At 55.6% G+C, this 23,792-nt stretch overlaps 1 protein-coding gene across 2 annotated transcripts; it reads right to left on the reverse strand.

Moving 5' to 3' along the window:
• Nucleotides 1-1,142: 1,142 nt before the first annotated feature.
• Nucleotides 1,143-23,302, reverse strand: LDLR (low density lipoprotein receptor). Of its 2 annotated transcripts, none has more exons than XM_077838386.1 (18): nucleotides 23,128-23,302; nucleotides 14,769-14,888; nucleotides 14,282-14,404; nucleotides 13,269-13,643; nucleotides 12,372-12,494; nucleotides 11,014-11,136; nucleotides 10,560-10,679; nucleotides 9,765-9,890; nucleotides 9,014-9,185; nucleotides 8,247-8,474; nucleotides 7,877-7,995; nucleotides 6,995-7,134; nucleotides 6,048-6,189; nucleotides 5,743-5,895; nucleotides 5,276-5,452; nucleotides 4,643-4,720; nucleotides 3,897-4,054; nucleotides 1,143-3,044 (listed from the first exon to the last, which is right to left on the reverse strand). In XM_077838386.1, exons 1-18 carry the CDS (start codon nucleotides 23,198-23,200, stop codon nucleotides 3,009-3,011), a joined length of 2,586 nt encoding a protein of 861 aa, XP_077694512.1. In that variant the 5' UTR covers nucleotides 23,201-23,302; the 3' UTR covers nucleotides 1,143-3,008. The 2 variants fall into 2 exon arrangements, with proteins under 2 accessions (XP_077694512.1, XP_077694511.1); XM_077838385.1 differs by having other exon boundaries at nucleotides 14,769-14,891.
• Between the last annotated feature and the right edge of the window lie 490 nt (nucleotides 23,303-23,792).

The following is a 23,792-nucleotide window of genomic DNA, read 5'->3' on the forward strand; positions in this document are numbered from 1 at the left end:
AAGGCAACAAAGTTTAGAGAAGTTACCATAGGATGTTTTTTTCCTTCTTTAAGAGTCACTTGGTTTAAATAAGTACGTGCAGCTCGACTACGTGAGCGCAGCCAACCCGTGCCTTATTCTGCAGGCACGTGAGACTTCAGGGGACGCATTCAAAGCCACTGAAGAGCAAGCTCAGGCTTGATTACATGGATACGACAGCCGAGGAGGGGAACAGAACAGACGGCGGCATATTCTGAGCCATCTCTGACTGCAATCAATCCATGCAGCAGCCCTTGCTTAAATCAGCAGCAGAGTCACGCCCCAGGGAGCTAGAGTCTAATGACTGATCATCCGGCATCCACTAAGCTACCATCAAAAGCCCTTATGGAAGGGTAAGTGGCTGGGGAGTATACAAGTAATGTCTGCGTAATGTCTTTTTTCAAGTAAAAATGCCAGGGTAAGGGTTATTTTTTGGCTGTGGAGCCAGATGATCACAATTAAAGATGCAGTTAAAAGAGGGCAACAGACAGAGATCGATAGATTAACATTATGCCGCACAGTTAATGATTAATATCAGCACATTTGCCAGGCAATTTACAAATAGGTGTGCCCAATGGGGAAGATAACCTGGAAACAGAGTTTACAGAACTTGTAAGAATCTCCTTTGTTTAAATTATATATAAAAAAACAATTCAAGAAAGCAGGCCCTTAGCTTTGACCACATGCTTAAGGTCTCATGGAATTCAAGCTTTCCTGAATTGAGAGTCAGAAGAACTGGAGGGGCGGGGGGGGGGGGGGAAAACCTCCACAAAACCTTATCCCCTCCTTCAAAAGGGAGATGTAACTAATTAAGAGTCTATATTAATTACAAAGAGAAGGACACGGTGAAGTTTCTACTGATAGTTTCCATTCCAAAATTTAATTGATCATATTAGAATAGAAATTTCAACACTTGGATTTTTTTTTAAATCTGTGACACTTATTGACTGTAGATGACACTTTTCCCCAGTAGGCGCCAGTTGTGACGGAGACCGGTCAGTAGTGCAAAAATCCCTTTATTCACTGAAAAATTGGCTGGCAGGTGGAGACACCCTCCCACCCCCACAAAAAAATAGAAAGGGGGGGGGGAATGAAGGAAGAAATTAACTCAGCAACCATGAAACTGAGAAAATAAATAAATCATATTTTACATACAGGAAATGGCTCCAGCCAAACATTTACAAACACACACAAAAGGCCAGTGTGTGTGACCATAGATACTATGTATAAGCTGTACACAGACATTATTTACACCCTTCAAAATAAGAAAAGTTGAATTGGTCACAGCTTCAGGCAGAAAGGGGCGAGTTCTTTGCGTTGGTCTGTAGCCGTGTTCCCTGGCCCGAGGGAAAGGGTGGCTAAGCCAAGGCGGGAAGAGTTGCCCTTTTGTTATCTTTAACCTTTAGATCCCGGAACATTACACTGCCTTCCCCACACCTCGATCATTAAAACTCACATCTATGCAGAATTCCCCCCCCTGCAGACAGGCTGAATAGGGAAGGTACCAAATCAGAAAGGCAACATTTAAGCCCTGATCCTGCACGTTTGTGAGCAAAGTCGCTCCAACGCAAGATATACGCACATGGGGAATGCCAGTAACTCAAGTACGCTGTCGAGCACGGGTAGAGAAAAGCTCCATCGTTCACGAAAGCTTAGAAGGTTTTTCATTCTGGGTATTTTTGGTAGGGTGCAGAATCCTGCGCAGGGTTTTCTTTTTGGTTTTTGTTTTTTTTTTAAAAAAGGACAGTTCCAGGGGTGGGGCTGTAAAAAGCATTCAGACAAAGCAGGAGGGAGGGAGGGAGGAATTGGGGGGCAGGGGAAGGCAGCCGGCTTAGCTGTTATCAAGACTCAAAGTGCTAAGGCATGTGGCAACTGTAAACAGTAATAAAAATTCAGAGCCCACTATCATGGCTTACATTTCCTACTGCCCTGGCCAGCACAAGCCGCTCCTCTTTGCCCTCCCAGCCAGGTGCGCAGAGGACGTACAGTACTAAGCACCAGCACAGCGCCAACGCAACGAGACCTCTTTGAGCCCAACTTGGATTTCTTCCTTGCGCGCCCCCCCCCCGCCCCGTGCTCTGCCAACCCTGCAGCGCAAGAGGGAGGGAGGGAGGGAAAAAATGAAAGACTGTGCAAAAAAAGAAGTTACCAAAAATACACAACCCCCCCTGAAAAGAACCCCAAAAAGTGCAAGGCGGCTGGGGGAGAAGTTACAACATTTGAACCTGGCGACGGGACTCGGCGAAGGGCAACTGCACCGACCGGCCCATCTCCAAAGAACCGTCCTGTTCACATGCCAGTGTCGCTGACCGAGAGAAGCACGTGGGTCGTGCCATATTTGCCTGGGGGGGGCATGTCTGAAGACTTATCCTGCTTGGGAAAGAGACACGGGACATGCATGTGTGTCGGGGTGGGATGCGAGATTCCAGAGCCAAGCAAACATCCATTCCCCAGAAGGGGCGCACGCAGGCAGACACTGAGTACAGATGTGATGGTAGCACCGATTTGGTTTTTAAGTCCCTGATACAGATCAGGCTCCATCCTTCCTCTCTGCCCTGAGCCCTTTAGTGAAACTGACCAGCTGTAGCCATGGGGACTGCCAGCTTACATCCAGAGAAGTTGTGTTTCTTTCCACAGCCCCCCGATTTCCCACGTAAGAAAAATTCTCCTTCCCAGATAAAAACGGAAGAAAACCAGCAGGTACGTCCCTGGGGGAAATTGACTGCATCCGATACAAAAAGTATTAAATATATAAAACATAAAAACCCCATGAGTCAAACCACATGCGTCTCCTCCCCCGAGAGCCAGGCGAACAGTGTGCTGGGGGAGAAGCAGCGCAGGCTCATCAAGTTACTCAGGAAGTGGTGCGGCACTGTGGGCGGATTGGACGGTCGTTAAAGAACCAAAAAGTCAGGGGGGGAGAAAGACGTGGCGCGTCCTTCCCTCCCGTGAAACGAGCAGCAAAGTCTGGCGGGAGGCACATTCCAGGTTCATGCAGCATCGTCTTCCAAGCTGACGATCTGTCTCTGTCAAGGAAACACATTTCAGCCGTTACCAAAGGGGTCTCCTTCAGGTGGGGATCTAGCTAAGCCTCAGAAACCAAACGAAGCGGCTGCTTCAGACTTCAGGGTTTGTCCCTACTGGGTGAAGCTCTGACTAGCCAGGGTGTATCGGCCATTGGGAAATAGGAGGCAGGAACTTCTGCTTCAGAAATTGCTTGTGCTAAAGGAGAACTCCTCTTAGCTGCTGGCAGTAAGGGGGCTAGGACAGTCAACTACTCTGATTCCATCAAGTAGGGGGTAGTGGTACTCCCAGGATCCCGAGGAGGTGTGAAATATTATCCCAGTGAGATGAGCAGTGACTTTGCCAAAGCCCTGAGCTGGGTGGGAAAAAAAAAAAAAAACCCAAAAAAACTTTTGACAAAGCAGATTCAGCGACCCCGCAAATGTTTCTCAAACACAGGCGTCAATTTCACTGCGTTGTTGAAGCAGCCAGCTTCAACATGTCCCGATTGAACTGTTTGGGTTTGACACAGCTTTTTGTCTAAGCAATTCCTTTCAGTTAAAGCTACTCCAAACCAAACCAGCGGACAAAACACACGGAAACATTTTTTTTTTAAGTTTCCAAAGTTGCGGACGAAGCAGAGGTTTTTTGGCCCAGCTCTGCTCAGACGTTCCTGGCTGCCAGCCCTGCGTGCAGGCCATGCCTGCGGGTCTTGGAAGACTCCTAGCAGAGCACAGACTGGGGACATACTTGGACCCTGGGCTCCTTGCCACCTTCCTCTCAGCAGGGACTGCAGACCTCCCGGTTGGCGTACAGGTCAGAACTCTGTTTTGCAAGCGGATTTTGGCAGCCAGCAGAGGCAGGAACTGGCTTACCGATGGGTACGTGTATCCGTCCTGGCTCCGACAGATGTGAATCTCGTCCTCCGTCGTTTTCTGATAGACGGGGTTGTCGAAGTTGATGCTGTTGGTGTTCTTGAGGCGCCAGTTCTTCCACACCAGGAAAGCACCGAAGGCGATTAAGCTAATGAGCACTGGGGGGGGCGAGAGAGGTAAGAGGAGGAGGAAACGTTATTGTAACTGCTGGAATTAAACACAAGACCTGAGAAGTTCTATTCAATCCCTGCCCCCGTGAGGCAATGGTACAGTCTGTATCGATTCACTACGGAAGATGCTGGGATGTGAAATTCCCATGGCGCACAGAGGCCCCCAACCGGTCCTGATCCGGCAAAGCATTTAAGCCGAGGTCAGAGAATCACCGATGGGAGGGAAAGATGGATCAGAGGTAACGGAGGTCTCTCTCTCTCTCTGGTACTTAGACCCCGCTGATGGGGACTATGAGTGCCTCAGAATCCAATGTGTTCATCTCCACAACAGCGCTGCTATTCCCCATTATACTGATGGGGAAACTGAGGCAGGCGCCCACCCCAGGGGTCCCTAACGCATTCATGGGAGAAATTCCTTCCCAATTCCAGACTGGGGCAAGCCGCTGAACCCGATGGCCACGACCGGACGCCTTGGCAACCAAGGCAGGGAACAGCCAGGATCCAAGCCCCCGGCAATTTCGTTCGCAGAGAAGGAGGCTGCTCAGAGCAGCCAGCGTTTTAGGAACAGGAACTTACCCAGTGGCAAGACAATGGAGAGCGCAGTGGGGCCGCTGTGCTTGTCCTGGTTGGTCTCAGCAGCAACGTCGTTGCGAGCTGGAGGAAGGGGGGAAAAGCCAGTTAGCACGTGGCAGAAGGGCAGGAGCCAAGTGGCCGTTCAAGACAGGATGGGACTGGTGGAAAGGATGGCTTGTCTATCCCAGGCACTGTACAGAGATCCCACCGTCACAGTAGCCGACAGAGCGACTGGCTGACTCTTGGCTCTTCTGCCGCTGATTGCATCAGCCTCCTTTTACAGGTGGGGAAACTGAGGCACAGAAGCCCAGTGACCTCAGGCAAGCTGATGCCTTGGCAGGATTAGAACCCAGGAGTCCCAACTCCCATTCTCCCCTGCCATCTAGTCATGAGAATACATTCCTCTCCCAGAACTGAAAAATAGAAGCCAGGTGTCCGGACACCAAGAACACCCGGCTCTAACCATTAGACCATGTTGTCCTCCCCCGAGTTGGGAGCATAACCCAGAAGTCAGGACTCCCAGTCCCCTCTGCTCTAACTGCTGGACAGCATTTCTAGCTATGGTTCTGCAGAAGTGAGGCTGTTTGCCCCCTGAGCTTGTCGGGGGTAGGGGGAGAAATAGAAAGACACTCTTACCCTGCTGCGACAGAGTGACCATCTCCGGCGTGGTGAGGTCGGGCCTGGCACGGGTGGCAGCCGGCGGCCTTGCTGTCTGCTTCAGCACGCTGGTCGTGGTGAGCAGCCGGGCCGGAGGCGTGGTGGTGGCGGCAGGTCTCCCAGGCGTGGTTCTGGGGGCCGCTGGGACTTCAGGATCTGGGAGGGGAATTTAACACTTAGCGGAGAGGTGGGAAGAGAGGTTTCTCTGCCCATTTTACTGGCAGCCTATGGAGGTCAAGTGACTTTCCCGGTGTGATGCTGGGTGTCAACGACTGCACTGAGAATAGGACCCAGGAGTCCTGGCTACCCACTCCCTTGCTCTAACCACCAGGAAACACTCCCGCCCCCTCCAACAGGACCAGGCCTTCTACAGAAAGCTCGGCACAGAGGCAGCGGGAAATGCCATCGAGCTGGCAGCAGAAGTGGTGACCGATTCCCCCACATACCTTTGGTGCAGCTCCTCATGTCCGCAGCGAGGTGCAGGGCATCGGGGCAGGCACAGGTGTACTTGGGCGAGTGGCGTGTGATCTGGGGGGCCGGGAGGCACAGGTACTCGCAGCCGCCGTTCGGGAGAGGGTGGTTCTCGCACCAGTTGACGCCTGGGAGGGCACAGAGTACAGGCATGAGCATCGAAAGCAACGGGGGGGCGCTCCAGAGACAGACGGCGGGATTCTGCAGGAGATCCCAACGTGGGGGCAGAGAGTCACGCAGCCGGCACACTCCGGGTCGACCGGATGAGCGCCTTCCGTACCTGCCGGCTGCCGTAGGTTGTGATACAGGACGAGATCTTCCGGGGAAAACAAGTCTTCCGCCACCAGGGTGACGTTGGCACCAGTCAGGCGGTTGGCGCTGAAGATGGCTTCATTGAGGATATCTGTCCAGAACACCTTATCCTGAAGTGGGATTCGAGATGGAAAAAAAATCAAAAAGCCGCCCCCTCGTTAGCCACTGACTCCTCCCGACACCCACTCACCGAAAACACAACAGTACGTGCCAGGGACACAAGAGCAAATACTGACAAAGAGGCAGACAAATGCCTGGCCTCTGTAACCAGAGCAAGTTGCATCACTGATCTCTGCATGGTGCAAGGTCCAGGCAGTCCCAGACCTTCCTCCTCTAAGCGGTCGACCCAACGGATGGAATCGGGGGTCAAAGAGAGGCTAGAAATTTAGTGATTCGTCAGATGAGCCGAGTCAGGAGACCGGCCACGTTCGGAACAGCCCCTGTGCACAAAGCACGTCAGCTGTAAGCTCCTGGGACGGGCTTTTCCATTGTGTCTACACAGCCCCCAGCAGAACGGGGCGGTGTCAAACCAGGTTGGAGCCTGTAATGCAGTGTCACCCACCAACACAAGCTACATCAGGTGCCGGGACACGGAGAGGCTTTTAACTCCAAGGTGAATGTTTTTCAAGAGTGACTAGCAATTACCGGGTGTCCAACTTGGGATCCCTTAAAGTGGCTGGATTTTCAGAGGGCAGGTGCTCAGTGCTCGCTGGGAGAGCGGGGGAAAAAGCCAGGCCTCTTTTGAAGTGTCAAGTCGGGCAATCACAGAGGCACCCACATCACAAGCTGCTTTTGAAAGCAGGGAGCCCCATGACGCCAGGGGCAGGTACTTTGATTTTGTCCTGGGACGTTTAAGTTTCCACCATGATTTTGCGAGGCTGATCCAAGACAGGAGAGCTTAGACCCAAGACTCACCTCAAAGACGGTGACCGCGAAAGGGTGAGCCAGTCTCTCCCGGTCCTCGAGGATGGTTTTCCTGCTGCCCCCATTGACGCCCACGCTGGAGATGGAATGCAGCTTGGAGTCTACCCAGTAGAGGCGCTGGTTTACCAGATCTGAAATGGACCCAGGTACAGTGAAGGCTCCGGGGGCTCCAGGGCAGCAGAGATCTTGCAGGGAGCTGGAGCACTCAGCTAAGAGACCTTCTAGACAAGCCAGCCTCCCCATTCAGCCAAGCCATGGAGAATCCAGCCACGTGAAAGGAACGTTACGCCCCATTCTGTGCTAACGCTCCCCAAAGCTACAGAAACAAAGAGCTTCCAAAGACATCTTTGGCTCAACAAGACCCACCAGCACACCTCGTACGCGTGCCTGAAACCTCCGCGTAGCCAAGAGGTCAAAGAAACCCGATTTAAATGGGACACAACAGATGGTTTCAGGAGCCTTGCTTTAGACAATTTCTGGCCTTCAGAAGATCTATATTTGGGTGCCTAAGTCAGTGGCCTTATTTTCAGAAGCTCCCAAGAAACTCACTCCCTGAGGAGCTTAGTTTTGGGCTCCCAGACTTGAAAGTCTTGGCCAATAAACCCTCCTCAGTGTGTGTTACTGACACCCCCCGCAAGCTCGTTACTCTAGCCCTGGTGGTTGTTCTTCGACCCATAGAAATATTGGGCTGAAAGGGGTCACTGCAGCACAGTGCCCAGGACAGCGAAACTATATTGGCCAAATTCCCTTTGGTTTCTGATCGGTTTCCCCCTGCATTCTCCTACCCAGGCTCTCCTCAAGGGAACGTTCCTTCATTTTTGTGCTCACCCTTCTGGCGGAGAACAGTGGGACCCACAGACACCCCCCTCATACCTAGAGTTATTCCATTCGGCCACTCAATGCCGTCTTTCACCAGAGGAAAGCTGTCCACTCCATTCAGCCCGCTCTTTGCGATCTTGGCAGAAGTCCCCCAGTCCGTCCAGTACATGAAGCTGCCAGGAGGGAGGCACAAGGAGATTAGAAACCACTGCTCACCGGGGACAGGCTAAGCTAGCACAACCTGGAGAAGAAAGCTCTGAGTCTGGGCACAGAGTTCAAGCCCATCTCTGTTTGAATTCTCCAGTCAGGGCATCAGATGCCTCATCTGTCTGCATTGCCTAGGGAATGCTCACAGATTGGCAGGAGCTCTGATGGGCACTTCCCCTCCTCCCATTACACACGAGACGGCTTTAAAGCCACGTACCCGTGACTGGGGTCCACCACGATGGCTCGTGGCTTGGAGCCGGGCTCTTCGATCAGGGTCTTCCTCTTGGCACCCTCCCGGTCGGCCACAGAGACGGTGCCCAGTGCCGAGTCCGTCCAGTAGATGTTCCCGTGGACCCAGTCGACGGCGATGCCGTCGGGGGCTTGGAGGCCGGTGCTGATCACAGTGGTGTGGTGGGTGGAGTTGTCAGCCTGGTCTATCTGGGTGCTGCCGGGGAGAAGAGAGATGGGTTAGAGCCTGGGGCTTGGACCAAGGCACACTGGAGGAGTGGTACCAAGCGCATCCTCGCAGCAGGGCTGCAGGCAAGCAGAGACAACGGGCCAGTCAGGGCAGTGCCAATGAATGCCACGGAACCGCGACGGTTTCTGCCAGCGGAGGATCAAGGGCAAACTCTGGCACTGGTGAGAAGACACCAGACCAACAGTCCTGGAGACAGACATCCTCTAGGCACAGGACAAGGACAGCCTAGGGATCAGCAGGGCCAGCTTCCCCCAGCCCAACATCACCCCTCCCAGCCGAGGGAGGAGACCTCACGGGAGTCTCTGCTGGGGCTACCATGAAGGGGCTTGTGGTTTCACTATGTGGACCCCCCTCCACTGGGAAACGGGATTAGCTTCTTTGCTGGAGGGTCTATCAGCTGGGGGCAGCCTTCACACCCTGCTGGGTCGGGTTACCCCTGCTCAGCGCGGGTCTGGGCCGCGCCCATCGCTAGCAAAGCCAGGCTGCCCCAGCAGAACCGGCTGTACCTGTAGATTTTCTTCTGAGACAGGTCAGTCCAGTAGATTTTGCGCTCAGCGATTTCCAAGTCCAAGGCCACCACGTGCTTGAGGTGGGAGAGGAGGTTGCCGTAGTCGCTGCGATCCAGCGTCATGCGCCTCACTTCGTTGCGGTTGGTGAAGAAGAGGTATGCGATGGTGCCTAGCAGGGACGGGAAGGAAGAGAGGGGCCATGAGACAGGGCCGTTAGCTTAGACCCAGGCAAGATGCGCCCGGTCCCCTTCGTGAGCGGGAAGAGGGAACAGCCCGGCAGAGCTGGAAGTTCACAGCGATAGACACAGTCCAACACCAAGACACCTGCTGTCGCCGTGGCGACAACCGTGGCCACAGCTACCATCCCACAGGGCGGTTTCCGCCTGACACCGCCAGGCGCTGGGAAATAGCCCGTGGGTTTCTCATTAACCACTTGCAACAGTTTCCTTAAGCAAACATCCTGCTCTCAGATTCCTGGTGAGTCACCTGACCCTACGGTTGGGAAGCGCTGATGGGGAATGGTCCTAAAAGCAGGGACTGCTGAGAGACAGACTTGGGACGGGCAAGAGGCAGACCTGAACCAGCCTGGCTGCACGGAGGGACTAGGAACCAGATGCTGCATTGCACAGTGAAGCGAACCCCAGTTTTCCCAAGAATACTGCAGTATTTTTTTAGCCCTGCCTGGCCAAAAGATACAGGCGTGTAGATCAAAAGAGGTGCCCCCAAGAACCAGGAGTTGCTGACTTACCGACGGCTTTGCAGGTTTTGGTAGTGAGGTCAAGCCGGTATCCTTCGTTACATTCACACTTGTAACTTCCCTCCAGGTTCACGCAGGTCTGGCTACACGTATCGGGGTTCAGACACTCGTCAATATCTGCAAACCCCAAGAGGAAGCAGTTAAAAACCCCTTGAAATGTAAGAGACAGGACGTCCCAGCAGAGATTTTAAATAGGGAAAAGTTTTTTCTTTTTTAATTCCCAGGAGGCTGAGAGCCGCATGCGTTTGTTGTGTCACAATCCCAGAGGAGATACTAAAAAGGGTGTTGCCAAGGTAGAGCAGGGAATGGGCTTCAGAAAGGGAGCTACATTTACCTCCATTATAAAAACCGGGTCGCCCCAATTTCAGGGCTAGGGATGGTGGCCAGAGCCGGAGGTCGCATAAACTCATCAGCGGGACCCTGTGGAAAGTCAGCTGTGCTAGACGGAGCACAGCCCCCTGCACAGCAAGGCGGGACTGGCAGCCACACGTCTGGTGACAGTAAACGGACCTGCCTTTGCACTGAATATGGCCCAGTCAGGATGGAGTAGGACCTTCACGGGCCTCACTTGTCAGACGGCGCTTGCAGGCTGCGGTGCCGTCGGGAGCGGTCTCCGAGCGTGCTGCTTAAAAGCGGCCGTTACCCCTCAAAGCCACAGAAATGTCCCCCACGGCCAGCGAGAGGCAGTTAAAAATGCTGCTCCAGACTCGTCACCGCACCTGGCAGCGGATTTTAAAGCCAAATGCAGCAGTTGGCGGGAGGTTGACGGCGGGGTGGAGAACCTACCTTCACATTTCTTCTGGCCAACCAGCTGGTAGCCCTCAGGACACAGGCACTCATACCCAAGCTTGAGATCTTTGCAGATGTGGGAGCAGCCGCCTTTGTTGGCCAGGCACTCGTTTGTATCTGGAAGGAAACCGACTGGGGCATGAGTGGACGATGGTGAGCAAAGCTTTCCACCTAAGCTGCCCGCCCCTCCAAGGCCATCGACACACAGCGCGGGTCCCGAGCAGAGGTGTCTGTAAGCACGACACTGACTGCCCCCTTCCTCAAACCCATCAGAGAGTCTGTAGGATCCAGCAATGGTGAGAGAACCAATTGCAAGAAACTTGGGATCCCAGCTAAACAGAGCCATCTGTTCTCCCCTGAATGGATGGTGCCCTGCTCTGGCCAGCTGTGTGTCTTCGAGCAATGATGCTGCAAGGCAGCACGCCCAACGCACGACAGAACAAACTCTTACCACACTCCTTGATGGGCTCGTCGGACCAGTCCCTGCAATCCCTCTGCCGGTTGCACACTTTGTCCAGAGCGATGCACTCCCCAGAGCGGCACTTAAACTGGTCAGGCCCTTCGCAGGTAGTCACTGGAAGGAAGGAAGAGTCTCTTGAGTTTCCTGCTGGGCTTCTCTTGTAAGACAGACAAGCCCTGGATGGCTGCTCTGCCCCACTCAGCAAGAGCTGGAGAGGTCTGCCGACTGAGCGCCTCACCTCCAGCTGTGCAGAGACAGGCCAGGATGGGATGGGGTGGGGGGGTTCAGTCTTCCCCCTCCTCCAGCTAAGAGCTCAGCACAGCAGCCAATTCCACATGGAAGTCTCTCAGTTTTGCTAAACCCATCGTTGTCCTGGACCTGGCTGGGTACTTTGGGAAGTGCTGGGTTCGGACTGTCCTGACATTTTATTGACTGCTTGGGAAAGGTTTTATTTGCCCTCCGAGTCTTGCTTTTAAATGGATAAGTAAAATAAATCCTGAACCCCATGGTGCCACTTCGGCACAGGAAACGAGCGAGAAAGCGCATCGCTCTTCCTAGTGGAGGATCCCCTTCCTGCCACTTAGGGTAAAGCTCCTCTACACCACGCTGGCAGTGTAGGGGCCCGAAAACTGTCCCAGGTTTTCTGCTGCTGGGGGAACAGACTGAGAATGGGAACCGTTAACTAACACCAGGAACATTAACAATGTTACGAGCAGGCAGGCTGCTGCATTTCTGCCTCAGAGAAGGAGAGCAATTTACTCAGGCAGGCTGCTACATTTCTGCCTCAGAGAAGGAGAGCAATTTACTCAGGCAGGCTGCTGCATTTGTATCTCTAGCCGCCTCCTGCATAATAAAAAGCCCGACCCTTCCACACCAGCCAGCTGCAGTAGCAAGGGAGAGGGACAGAGTCTCTCTCATTGGCACGTGTGTACACCCAGCCCTGCGCCCCCTCTCCCCCCGACAGTGATCAATCACCCAGGCATGCACGCCCAGCGCCCCTCCCGTCTCGGAGGCTGCTCCGGGCACGCTGGAACAGATGCGCTGCCTGGAAAGAGGGGCGTGTCCCCCAGATTTTTTTTGGGGGGGGGGGCACAGAAAAATGGAGGCCACATGAATTGTGCGCCCCTGCAGAAGCCCCCAGGAGTACCAGCCATCCTAGGACATAGGCACGACTTGTGACTGCAGAAATCCTTGTTCGACTAGAGATTCTGGCCCAAATGGGCACCATTGGTTTTAGGACAGCTTGGAGAGCATTGGTGATCCGGCTCAAGCCCACAGGAGGCGGCCCTGGGCTTGTAGAACGCCGGATCACGCGGGTCTCTCGGGCGCGTCCACCCTGCAGCACTCACCGTTCTCGCAGCCGACCTCGTCACTCAGGTCTTTGCAGTCATACTCCTTGTCGCACTGCCGGCTGCCATGCACGCAGGCCCCGTCACCGCACTGAAACTCGTCCGGGCGGCACATGGGCTTTGCTGAGGGGACGGAGAGGAAGGCAGAGACTTGAGGACCCAGCTGCAAAAGCAACCGGCGCAGCGTTTCCCGCTGCCCGGGGAAAGCCAGCTTGGGTCTCTACCCCGCTTGCTCTGGAGGGATTTTATTTAAATCCGACCCCAGAAAGCACACGGCGTCTCTGGGCTGGAGCCGGCCCCGGTGAACGCGCCAGCTGAACGAGGGGCAGTCACAGCGGTCGCTTGCCAGGCAGCAGGCGGGCAACGTGACTATCATATCAGCCACTCCCAATTCATCCCTGAGCAGGGTCAGCCCAGGAGACGGCCAGGCCGGGACGGGGTCACTAGCCTCGGTTTGCCAGAAGCTGGGAGTGGCCAACAGGGGATGGATCACACGACAATTGCCCTGTTCGGTTCATTCCCTCTGCAGCACCTGGCACTGGCTGCTGTCAGAAGACAGGACACTAGGCTGGATGGACCATTGCCCTGACCCAGTACGGCCGGTCTTTTCTTAAGGCCAGGTTTCCCCGCCCCACCTCACGCTTCAGCCAACACGGCTGAGCCCTGGGCCTGGACGGGACCCCAGATCAGTATCTGGGGCTGTTCCAGGCCTCTCCCGATGCTGATCCACTAGAGCCGGTTGGGAGGCAGGAGACTGGGCCAGTAGGAAGTGCACTGAAAACCCGACTCATTTCCCAGGAGCCACTGTGGCCCGCAGCCGGTCACAGGCATCAGGCCTTCCCCCCGCGATTAGAAGTCGGCAGCTCCCGGGCCCCGCCCAGAGAGCGCCCGACGTACCACAGCTCTCCTCGTCTGATCGATCCCGGCAGTCCAAGCCCCCGTCGCAGTGCCACTGGGCGTGGATGCATTCCCCGGAGCCACAGTGGAACTCCAGCGGCGAGCAGGGGTTGGGGGCAGGGGCCACCCGCCCGCCGCAGTTCTGGGGCCATTCGTCGGAGCCGTCTGGGCAGTCGGGGTCATCGTCGCAGGCCCATAGCTTGGGGATGCAGATGGAGTTGTTGCATTGGAACATGTTGGGGTGGCAGGTCGGGGCGGGGCAGTCAGCCTCATCACTCCCATCCTCGCAGTCGTGGTCCTCGTCGCAGACAAAAGCCAAGGAGACGCACTGCCCGCCGTGGCACTGGAACTGGTCGTCCATGCAGCTCTTGGGGGCTGGAGAGAGGGGCAAGGCAGAGGGTGTGATCAGCGGCCCACGCCAGGGGGCTGGAGAGAGGGGCAAGGTGGGGGGGATCAGCGGCCCATGCCAGGGGGCTAGAGAGAGAGACTTGGCCCCTGCAACAGGACTTGACGCGCTTTTCGCCTTCCATGCGAGCCAGCTAGCGTGAACAGCCGCAACAGAGCCCCAGGAGCATGGGCAGCCCCCAGAGCACATCCCCGGCGGCCCGGGAGGCTGATCCTGGAGCGAACTCAGCTCTGTCTACGCGTGCAGCAGTCACACCTCCAACTGCAGCTAGGCACCAGCCCTGTTCGACGTGCAGACGTGAAGCGAGGTGCCCAAGGTCACAACAAGGCAGCTACAGAGCTGGGGTAGGACCCGGGAGCCTGTCTCCCAGTTCCCCCTGCTGTAGCCACTAGCCCCCCTCCCCTCCCAGAGCTGGGAGCAGAACCCCGCAATCACGATTCCCCGGTTTCCCCTAGACCAAACCAGTCCCTCCAGCACCAGCACCTCCCCACATGCCTGCTCGGATGCCAGGCCCTGCTCCCTCCCTTTAAAGCCAGGCATGCAGGACGTCCTGTGAGGGCCTTTGGCTCCAGGAGCCTGAACAGCCCCGGCGCCGAGCGCAACTTACGGCAATCCCGCTCGTCTGAGCCGTTCTCGCAGTCCGCCTTGGTGTCGCACCTCCAGGAAGCCGGGATGCACCGGTTAACGCGGCCCCCGCAGCTGAACTCCTCTGACTTGCACGTCACCAACTCTGGAGGAGACAAGGAACAGGCAACGGGCTCAGGAACTGCACTGGGTGCAGGGGACATGGGGCTGGATGAGACCTCGAGGCCAGTCCCTGCTAGCACGGGCCACCCTGTCATCTCACCCTGGCTGGCCCAGATCCTCCCTCCCTCCCTCTGTCGGATGGTTCAAAGATTTCCTCTCCTTTCCAGCTGGCGTCGATCCCTGGCCAGTTTGCCCCCATTTCTTCTTGGGCCAACTTTGCCCTTTAACAGCTCTTCACCCTCCCCCGGGGGTCTCCCCTGCCCCGATGCAGGCCCGCCCCGCTCCACATCTCCTCCCATGAGATCGGCCCTCGATTCCCTGCTCGGTTTCCTGGAGCGGCTACTTACTGCAGGTCTCCTGCCACTCGTCGGACTCGTCTTTGCACTCCGGGCTCCCGTCGCACACCCACTTGGAGGGGATGCACTCGCCATCCTGGCACTGGAACTCGGTCTTACCGCATTTCTCCTCTGCTGCGAGGGAACAAGAGGCCACCAGGTTAGCTGCGGAGAGGAGAGCGAGACAGGCTCCCAGGGGAGCAGCAGCAGGCCGGGGCGCAGACAGTGAAGCAGAGCGCTCGGAAATGTTCTATCAGGAACCACGCTGCATGGCCGGAGATGGACTAGACCCTATAAGCCGAGTTCATCCCTGGAAAAACTCCAGCTAAGCCCGTAGTATCCCTCATCTGCCTGTCTGCTGCAGCGGGCGAGATAACAGGCCAGATCCTCTGCTCCACAGCGACTTCGCTCCAGCGATATCCGCTGGTGTAAATCAGCATAGACCCACTGATGCCAAGGGAGCCATCCTGATTCACACCAGCTGAAGATCTGGCCCCTTAACCCATCTGAGGGCTAGAGGGGCAAACCAAGGTCTCTCAGCATCTTTGGACACAAGCTGTTATTCCCAGCTCTGATCGGAGCCCCACTATCCATGGGGATTGGGGTCCCCCACTTGAGTGAATCCACATTTTAAAGATCTTCATGGTAGATCCATGGAGTGAATTTGTGGCTTCAGTGGGCCCAGACTTCACCAGTGTCTTTTTACAGGCATTCTGCATATGGGCATTGCACGGGGCCATGAAGCAATTCCCGGTCTCCCTACACCAGCTGAGCATTAAAGAATTGCTCCTCCAGCCTTGATCCCTTTCGCCAATGCAAGCAGAAGCCTTGGGAAAAGCATCGCTGGAGAGGAAAGGAAATGAACTGTCCTTGCTCATCCACAGGAGAGAGGGAGCCGGTGTTCAACCCGTGCTAAGAAATACCATCACCCGACTAGAGACACTGTGAAAGCGACCAGAAGGAGCCGGGAGCTTTTGGTTGGAAAGCAGGGTACCTTTTCCACTACATGGTTCCCACGACTCACATCTACCAGTCTAAAAGGGACCCAACAGGGCCACGTCCCATGGTGCTGCAGGGGAACGGCGGCCCGTGGAGAACACGGGGCCCCATCAGCCCTTCATGGAACAAGTGGGGTTTAGGAAACAGAAGGTGCCTTGCCCCAGTGGGACAGAAGCCGGATTCGAGAACAGAACGGCTCAGCCCTGCCAATGCTTGCCATGTCTATTGCAAGTCTTGTGATATTTGACAGCCTTTGTGAAGGCCCAGCTTCTGGGGTCTGGTGATTTACATTCCTACCCCTTCCCCCCCAAATCAGCTTTAATTTAAAAGAGAAGCCGCCTAGCCCTCTAGCTGCTGGGGGAAATCTCAAACATGTCAGCCATACCCAAGGTCCTTCTCCCCAGCACCAGAACAGCTGAGCACCTGACAGCCTTTAACGTCTTTAGGCTCAAACACACCCCTGGGAGGCAGGGTAGGGCCATTATATCCAGATGGGAATGGAGGCCCAAAGACTGGGCCAAGGTCACACAGGGAGTCTGGAAGAGCCAGGATTTGAACCCAGAGCTCCTAGGCTAGTGCTCTAACTGCTGGGCCACCCAGTTCCTACACCAAGAGAGTCCACTTTTAAGATCTCATAATTTTATGGGGCCCAGCTCGGGACCGTCTGATGCTTGGGGTCAGCCAGAATGTTCAAAACTCAAGGGACAGTCCCGCTGCAAGCCGCAGAGAATTACACTGAACTACAATGATTAGAAGAGACCAGGATTAGCTGGGCACTAGGCTGTTCTGCCCCGGCTCCTGCACCCCGGGGGGGAAGTACATGACTGTGCGCGGCCCTCAGATCCCAGCTGGCATCCGACACGCCCTGCGAAACAGACACACACACATCTCAGGCATGAGCTGACTCACGGCACACTGGGTTTTCCTCCCACTGCTGCTGCTCTGCAGCACACCACCGAGTTTCAGCTGATTCACAAGACGTCATTTCTCACACGCCCTTAAAACAGGGGAGCCGCCCCAGCTCTGTGTCGCAGTCATCCCAGCGCACAGCGAGGAGGAGCCAGGATCACACCACCAGCAGCCGGGGCTCAGCCCAGCTATTAATCTTCCGAGATAAGCTCTCCAAAGGAGAAGTACTTTTCCTGTCTGGCTCCACCACCGCTTCAGTGTTTGCTAGCCAGAGCCTAACACAAACAAGACACCATCAGGTGATTGAGCCATGGGGACATCTCTGGCACAACACTGAAATCTATTCCCTGCCTTCACACGCACACCCGGTTGCGTCACCCGAGTTTAAATACTCGGGAGGCCTGAAGTAAAAACCTTCCTCCCCTCCAGCTGAATTTTGCAGCTGTTGGTCCATTTCTAGTATGCACCTTGTTACAGGATTGCACCTGTCATGAGGGATAATGGCAGACTGGAGCCTTTCTAGAAGTCAGTCTATTATATAGCTGGCCCTGACCACAGTGCCCTTCCCAGGATCTGGAATGGTTACTAATTTGCAAATCGTGTGGCACTGAAATGGACATGAGCCGGGCATTTTTTCCAGCCTAGATGGCTTATTTCACCTGACATCAGAACAAGAGTGAACAGATAGTAAGGCACCCCAAGAGGCCAACAGTTGGCTGCTTTGTAACGTTCTTCCTCTGAAGGAAAAGACACAAGATGGCAGCTGTGGCTCCGGCAGTAAGGCATTGAAAAGTACAACCCACACACTACCTCTCCTCTCGATAGGCACCACAAGCTACCTGGGACTTTCCTTCCATTTTTAACTGGGCTTCGCTGGATCTGACTTCGCCCTACGAAAGTTCCACTAACACACAGCTCCAAAACCCTGCGTCCTTCTGTTTTTTACAGCTCCCCCAAAAGGCCTGGGCTACACCAAACAATGACGTTGGTTTAACTACGTCCGTCAGGGGTGGGGAAAATCCACACCCCGGAGTGCATAGTTACACTGACCCAAGTCCCCATGGAGACAGCGCTAGGTCGACAGACAAATTCTTCCGTCCATCTAGCTACTGCCTCTTGGAGGTGGATCACCTGCGCTGACGGGAGCCTCTCTGCTTGGCACAAGTGTTTTAAGCGTAGACAATCCTAAGATGGGGTTGTCGCTACACAGACGTCAGCTGATGCGCAGAAGGATCCAAGAAAGCAAACAGCATCTGTATCTGGGGAAGCCAGTTCCCAGCAACGTAGCAGTCTCCCTATGTAGTCCAAAGCCTTGGACATCAACCTCTAGTGCGGTCTACTTTAACCACACACAGCCAGGCCAAACGCTAGATTCTTGAGGGATCTGAGGCTGGGGCCCTGTCCTACGGCCAGAGGAAACGTCTAGCAGGAGCTGGCAGCTCTGTCTGTTACAAGGTCAGACACATCAAAGTGGCACTTGAGACATCCCTTGGTTTCACTTCACTTTAGAGTCACCGCAGCATCCCTATTCGTCCAGGCCCCGATGCTGCCTGGGAACATACACGCACTTGCTTAGCTTTGGGGCTGCTCCCATGGCAGGGCTAAGCCCACCTTTTGGTCTTTTCAGGATCAGGGCTTGAGTGATTCCATTCACCTGAGGAGAGCTTTCAGGGGCTCATGGCCAAGTGGCGCGTCACTTGCAGATTTCAACATTTTCTGCCCCTCACAGGCCTTAAGTGCAAGGACCCCGTACAGCTCAGCCACATCAAGGTAATGCTGAGCCAACACAGACCTTTAATGTGGGAAACTAGCAGCGCCCAAGCAAAGTTAACAACAGGATTGTTGGGCACAATTCGCAACAGCACTGCTCAATTTCCAGTAAAGGCAACCTACTTCCCGTTAACCCATTAGTGCGAGACGGAGGCTGCTCAGAAGAATACTTCAGTCAATGCACTGCAGGAGAAAGCCACTCATTCGGCTTTGCCCAGCGCGGCCCCATCCACTACTGACTGTGGAAGAAGAGCATCCCATACGGGGTTTTCATCTCTTTGTCAGGCTATTTGTACTGCAAGGGGTGCGGCCTGACAGCCACCACTGGTGCTGGGGATTTAGATTAGACAGAACTAAACCATTTCACGCCATTTTATGGCCGCAGCAACAAAAAGCTGGAAAGCAGCGAGGAGACATTTCGACTGCTGAGCCCCAGGAGAGGACAGTCAGACGACAAGACTCTCCAAACTGATTTTCTCAACCCAGCCTTGGGGCATCCGGCATCCCATCGGACCATGGTCAACTGCCCCGGGAGTGGGTGGTTTGCAGATAGTATTTCTGGGTTTAAATGGAAGAGACACTGCCATCTTGGCCAGAACAGACGCCCATCTAAGAAATGCTTTGAAATTTACATTAAAAAGTTTAAGCAACTAAAAAACACCACTTCCTTTTCAAATCGACATCCTCAATTATCTTCCCTAAAAATCAAATTAAAAATTAATTTGTTTCTAGGACCAGTAGAGAAAAATATACATGTTGCCACTAGGCAATGGTTCCTTTTGCTCTCCACTCTCTCTGTGCAGACAGCAGGTGTGTGTGGTAGGACAATAAGCCAGGCAAAGTTTAAATACTTTTCACTGCAGACACTTAGAACTGTGATGTTCTATTTGCTCCAGTTGGAGATTTAGGGCTGGATTTTTTGGGGGAGCTCAAGTCACCCTTTCACGTGACAGACGATTTCTAACCACTTCCACGGCAGGTTCCACTTTGCCACAGACCGTTCGTAAGTCCTGCAAGTGCTGGTTATAGAAGCCTGTAGCTACTCTTTCCATTTCAGCTTTCTCAGGTCACAAGTTCAGGATAAAACATCACTCCAGCCCTTGCCTAGTTTGTAAGAATGCCTGGAATACAGTTAAATTCCTCAAATCGCTGGCAAAGCCAATCGCAAAGCCCCTTTGCCTGGCGTGGGCGTCTGGAGCATCACCTCCCTGTAGCAACGACATCATGCCCTTGACAGCGCCTGGAAGGATGAATGAGTAATGCACTCACTCCAGAGCCTGTACTCAGCCAGAAAACCATGTGCATTCATTAGTGGCATTTTGCTGTAGGTCGCCCTGGAGCACGAGCAATTGAAACCCAGCGTGTCTCCATTCAGCCTTCAGAAGGAGCTGAGAAGCAAGGGAACAGATCCAGAGGGCCTGGAATCACACTCCGGAAGATCAAGGGCACTAGGCAATTAGCGCAGATGGCAGGAGTCCATGGGGGGGAGGAATCAGTGTAGATCAGGAACAGCTCATAAGGCCAAAGCAAAGTAATGACAAAGTAACAGAGTAATTACTCTACAGACTTAGGACCAGATTTACAAAGGCACCTGAGTTGGGTTGACAGTCACTGGGAGTTAGGCACCTAGAGGAATTTACAAAAGAACCTATCAGCATCTCCAGGTGCCTAAATACCATCATCAATTTGGCCCTTAGTCTAACTTTATGTCCGCACAGTTTGGCTCACGGGGTGCCTGAAGAAGCAGCCCCAATGTGACACGCAGCCTGTTGTGGAAACTCTCTCTCTCTGTGACACAGGCAGAGAAATCTCGAATGAGCCAGATTTGTACGATGAGCAATGAGTTTCCTTTCCTGCTGAATAAAACACCCTACATTCAATACAGCTCACTGTGCTCGACTGAAAGGAAACACTGATTTCTCAAGACCCCACAGCGCCCTGGTGAAGTCAGAGGGAAGGGAAGGTTTGTAGGGAAGGGACTCTGCCTCTTGCTCTAGTTAAATGAATGCGACAGCAACATCTGCAACTAGTAAAGATCCAGGTGCTCTCCTACAGTAGCTTTAATTCCGGTCCACTCCCAATTTACAGCAATGCTGGCTATCTAGACCCAGCGTTTGCACCCAAGGGGGGTGGGAAGGGGGGAGCCCAAGGCTGTGGATTCAGCTAACTAGGATTTTTGGCTACAGAGGTAACTGGGAGAGCACAGCAATGCTACAGTGACCTCTGTGGTTGCTGAACATACAGGTAGATATTTGCCTACAGAGGCATATAACAACTCTCTGCTTTCTTGGACAGAGCACAAGTGCACATTCCCTGGCTGCAGAGAGCAGCGCCTGGGTAAAAACACCCCAAGAGTTCACCCCTGCATGGGGATTTTGAACAGGGGGAGAGAGATCCTGAACCAAAACCGTATGTAGCTTCAAAGACACCCTACTAAACACTGAGCTGATCAGTTAGTCTTTTGTATCAACTCACGCAGTGTCTCTCTTCTGTTGAATACTAGCATGTTTTTAAAAAATTAGGGGGGTCCCCCCCCAAAAAAAAAGACTGCAGTCAGCCACCACTCAGGGGAAGCAAGGAAATGCCCACCTGACACTCAAAGCAACAGGCATTTGGGTGCAGACAAAGCCCTTCCAAACAGGTTTACGTTCCTGCACACTGAGGTGCAAAATGCTGCCAAGTCCGAATGTGATGACACAAGACGCAGAGCGACGCAGGATCCTCGCTCGTGAAGCGCTGAGCACTGTGGGGATGGGACGGAAATATGCCAGTGTACCAGGAACAGGCCTGGAGGGTTCACATTGGTCACAGCCCTTGGCATGTCAAAGCAGGTCCCTTCTGACACACGCCGCAGGCTGCCTGACAAGGGGCTTTGGACGCAGGGCCATGGCCTTGGGGCCACGGCTCTGAAGCTTGTTTATGGATTTTTAGACTCAGTGACTAAGGACAGGGCCGGGCTGCAGCTCCCCGGGGTCCTGCCGCAGTCAGGGCGACCGTTCACCCCCTGAGACGGGCTTGGCCACAGACATGAGTTTCGGGATCAGCCACATCCCCAAGTCAGCAAAGGAGCCAACGCCCCAGGTCCCACTCCCCCTGGCTGGGGCACGACGCTGGCCATGGGTGGGGGGCACTGGAGACACCTGCACCACGGGCTCTTGGGGGGACGGTCCTGGGTTTATGGGGGGGAAGGGGATTTGCAGGGGGGCTACACACAGGGGGGCTCAGTACACACTAGGGGCCTCATGGTAAATAGGGGCCTGCGTTGTGCAGGGGCTCGGACTAGATGATCATAATGGTCCCTTCTGACCTCATGATGGGTGGGGGGCTGACACAGACACTGAAGGGGGCCATATGGGGGGGGTCACTGAGAGAGACCCTGGGGGGGTCTGGGGTCATGATGGGAGGGGGGCTGACACAGACACTGAAGGGGGCCATATGGGGGGGTCACTGAGAGAGACCCGGGGGGGGGCTCAGGGGTCATGTGGGAAGAGGGGTTGATCCAGGGGGCTCACATGGGGGGGGTCACGAGAGACACGGGGACTCCTAGGTTGGGCTCCGCCCACATCAGCTCTCATTGGGCAGGGGGCGGGGCCTCCCCGGTGGCCAGTTGCCGCCACAGCCAATGGGCGAGGGGAGAGTCCAGCGCGCGCAGGCTGGGGCGGAAGGGGTGGGGGGGAGAGGGGCGGGGCCCCGCCCCCTTTTCCTTCCCGGGCGGGGCCCCGCCCCCTTTTCCTTCCCGCCCATCCGGGTGGCCCCGCCCACCCACGGTGCCAGACCCTCCCCCCCAAGTTCTCCAGTCCCCCCCTCACCCGGACAGTGCCCCCGCGCTGTGTGAAACCCGTTACCCTCCCCCCAACACCAGACCCCCCCCCATCACCTCAGAGCCCCACCGGGGACCCTCCACCTTACACCCCCCCCAGAGCAGCCACCAGGCCCCCCACCTCGCACGCCCCCACTTTGGGCTCCTAACGCCCCTTGACGGCACTTTGGGCTCAGGGGCGCCTCAAGACCAAATCAGTCCCCCTTTCAATCCCCTGATCACTGAACCCTCCTTCTACAGAGACCGCCCCCCCCCCCAGCACGGTCTAGGGTTTGATTCGGCGCTGGGGTGTCAATCCGGAGTAACTCCGGTCTAGCCACGCCGGGGGGAGCAGCGTGTGTCAAGGGGGTTAGGAGGCAGCAACGGGTGGAGACAGACGGGCCCTGGAGGTTTCCAGCTGGGTTAAGGGGTGGCTAGGAAAGGGGGGGGTGAATCCAGCTGCACCCCCCCACCCACACACACAGGGGGGCTGAGCCCCCCCCAGACTTCCCAGCCCCTCCCCAGGCGGGGGGGGGGGGTGCATGAGAAACACCCCAGCGAGGAAGCGGCTTGACAGTAACCCGCCCCCCCTCGGAGGCAATGGGGGGGGGCCAGGAAAGCCCCTCACCCTGAGAAACACGGGGTCTCCCCCACCTCTAGCTGCAGCGATGCTGGGGAGGCAGCGAGGGGGCTCCGGGCAGTCACTAGCCCCTGCCCCAGCCGGGGGGCCCCCCCCCAAGCCCCAGCATCACACTCTAGGACCAGCCAGTCACCCCCTTTTCCCTCCGACCCCCCCTCCCAGCCCGCCCTGGGGGCAACAAGCGCCCCCCCCCGCAGCCTAGCCAAGCGCCCCACGTGCTTCCAGCGCCCGGGACGCCGCGCGCCGGCCCCTACCTGCGCTTGCAGCCAGGGCGAGCAGCCCCAGCGCCAGCCCCAGCCGGGCGGCTGCGACCCCTGCCTGCCCCATGCCGGCTTCCCCCGGGGGCGCCTCTCGGTGCAGCGGCCGGCCTGGGCGCGCTGTAATCCGCAGCCGGGAGCCCGCTCTGCTGGCCAGCGCCCGTGGGGCTGGAGTCAGCGCATTTCAACGGGCTGCGGCGGGGAGGGGTTTAAAGTGGGGTGATTTTCAAACCTCACCGGCGGGGGCGGAGCTGGGAACGGATGATGTGACATGAGCGGCTTAAGCCTCCCCCCCCCCGGGTCCTGGCCTTAGGGCGGGTGCTGAGCGCCTCGCCGGCCACCAGAGACAAGGGGGGGACCTCGTTTCCCCCCGGCTGGGTCGTTTACCAACCGAAGCAATGGTAATGGCCCGTCCTGGTCTCCCCCCAGACCGGTCCCCGCTAGCGGAGCCGCTGCTACGAATGGAGGAGTTAATTTTTAATGACTCCTGCCAGCAAAGTGCTTTGGTTCCCCCCCCCGCCCGGTGCTGCAGGAATGCAAGGTAGCGATAGGCCTGATTCCCGAGTAAAGGGGCTGGCACAAGCCAGCCTGGCTACTCAATAAAAGAGCCTCGAGCAATTCAGAAGGTCACACTAGGTAAGCCCAGCCCAGCCCCACCCAGT

Source organism: Eretmochelys imbricata, chromosome 20 (genome assembly GCF_965152235.1).
Source record: "Eretmochelys imbricata isolate rEreImb1 chromosome 20, rEreImb1.hap1, whole genome shotgun sequence".
NCBI lineage: Eukaryota > Metazoa > Chordata > Testudines > Cheloniidae > Eretmochelys > Eretmochelys imbricata.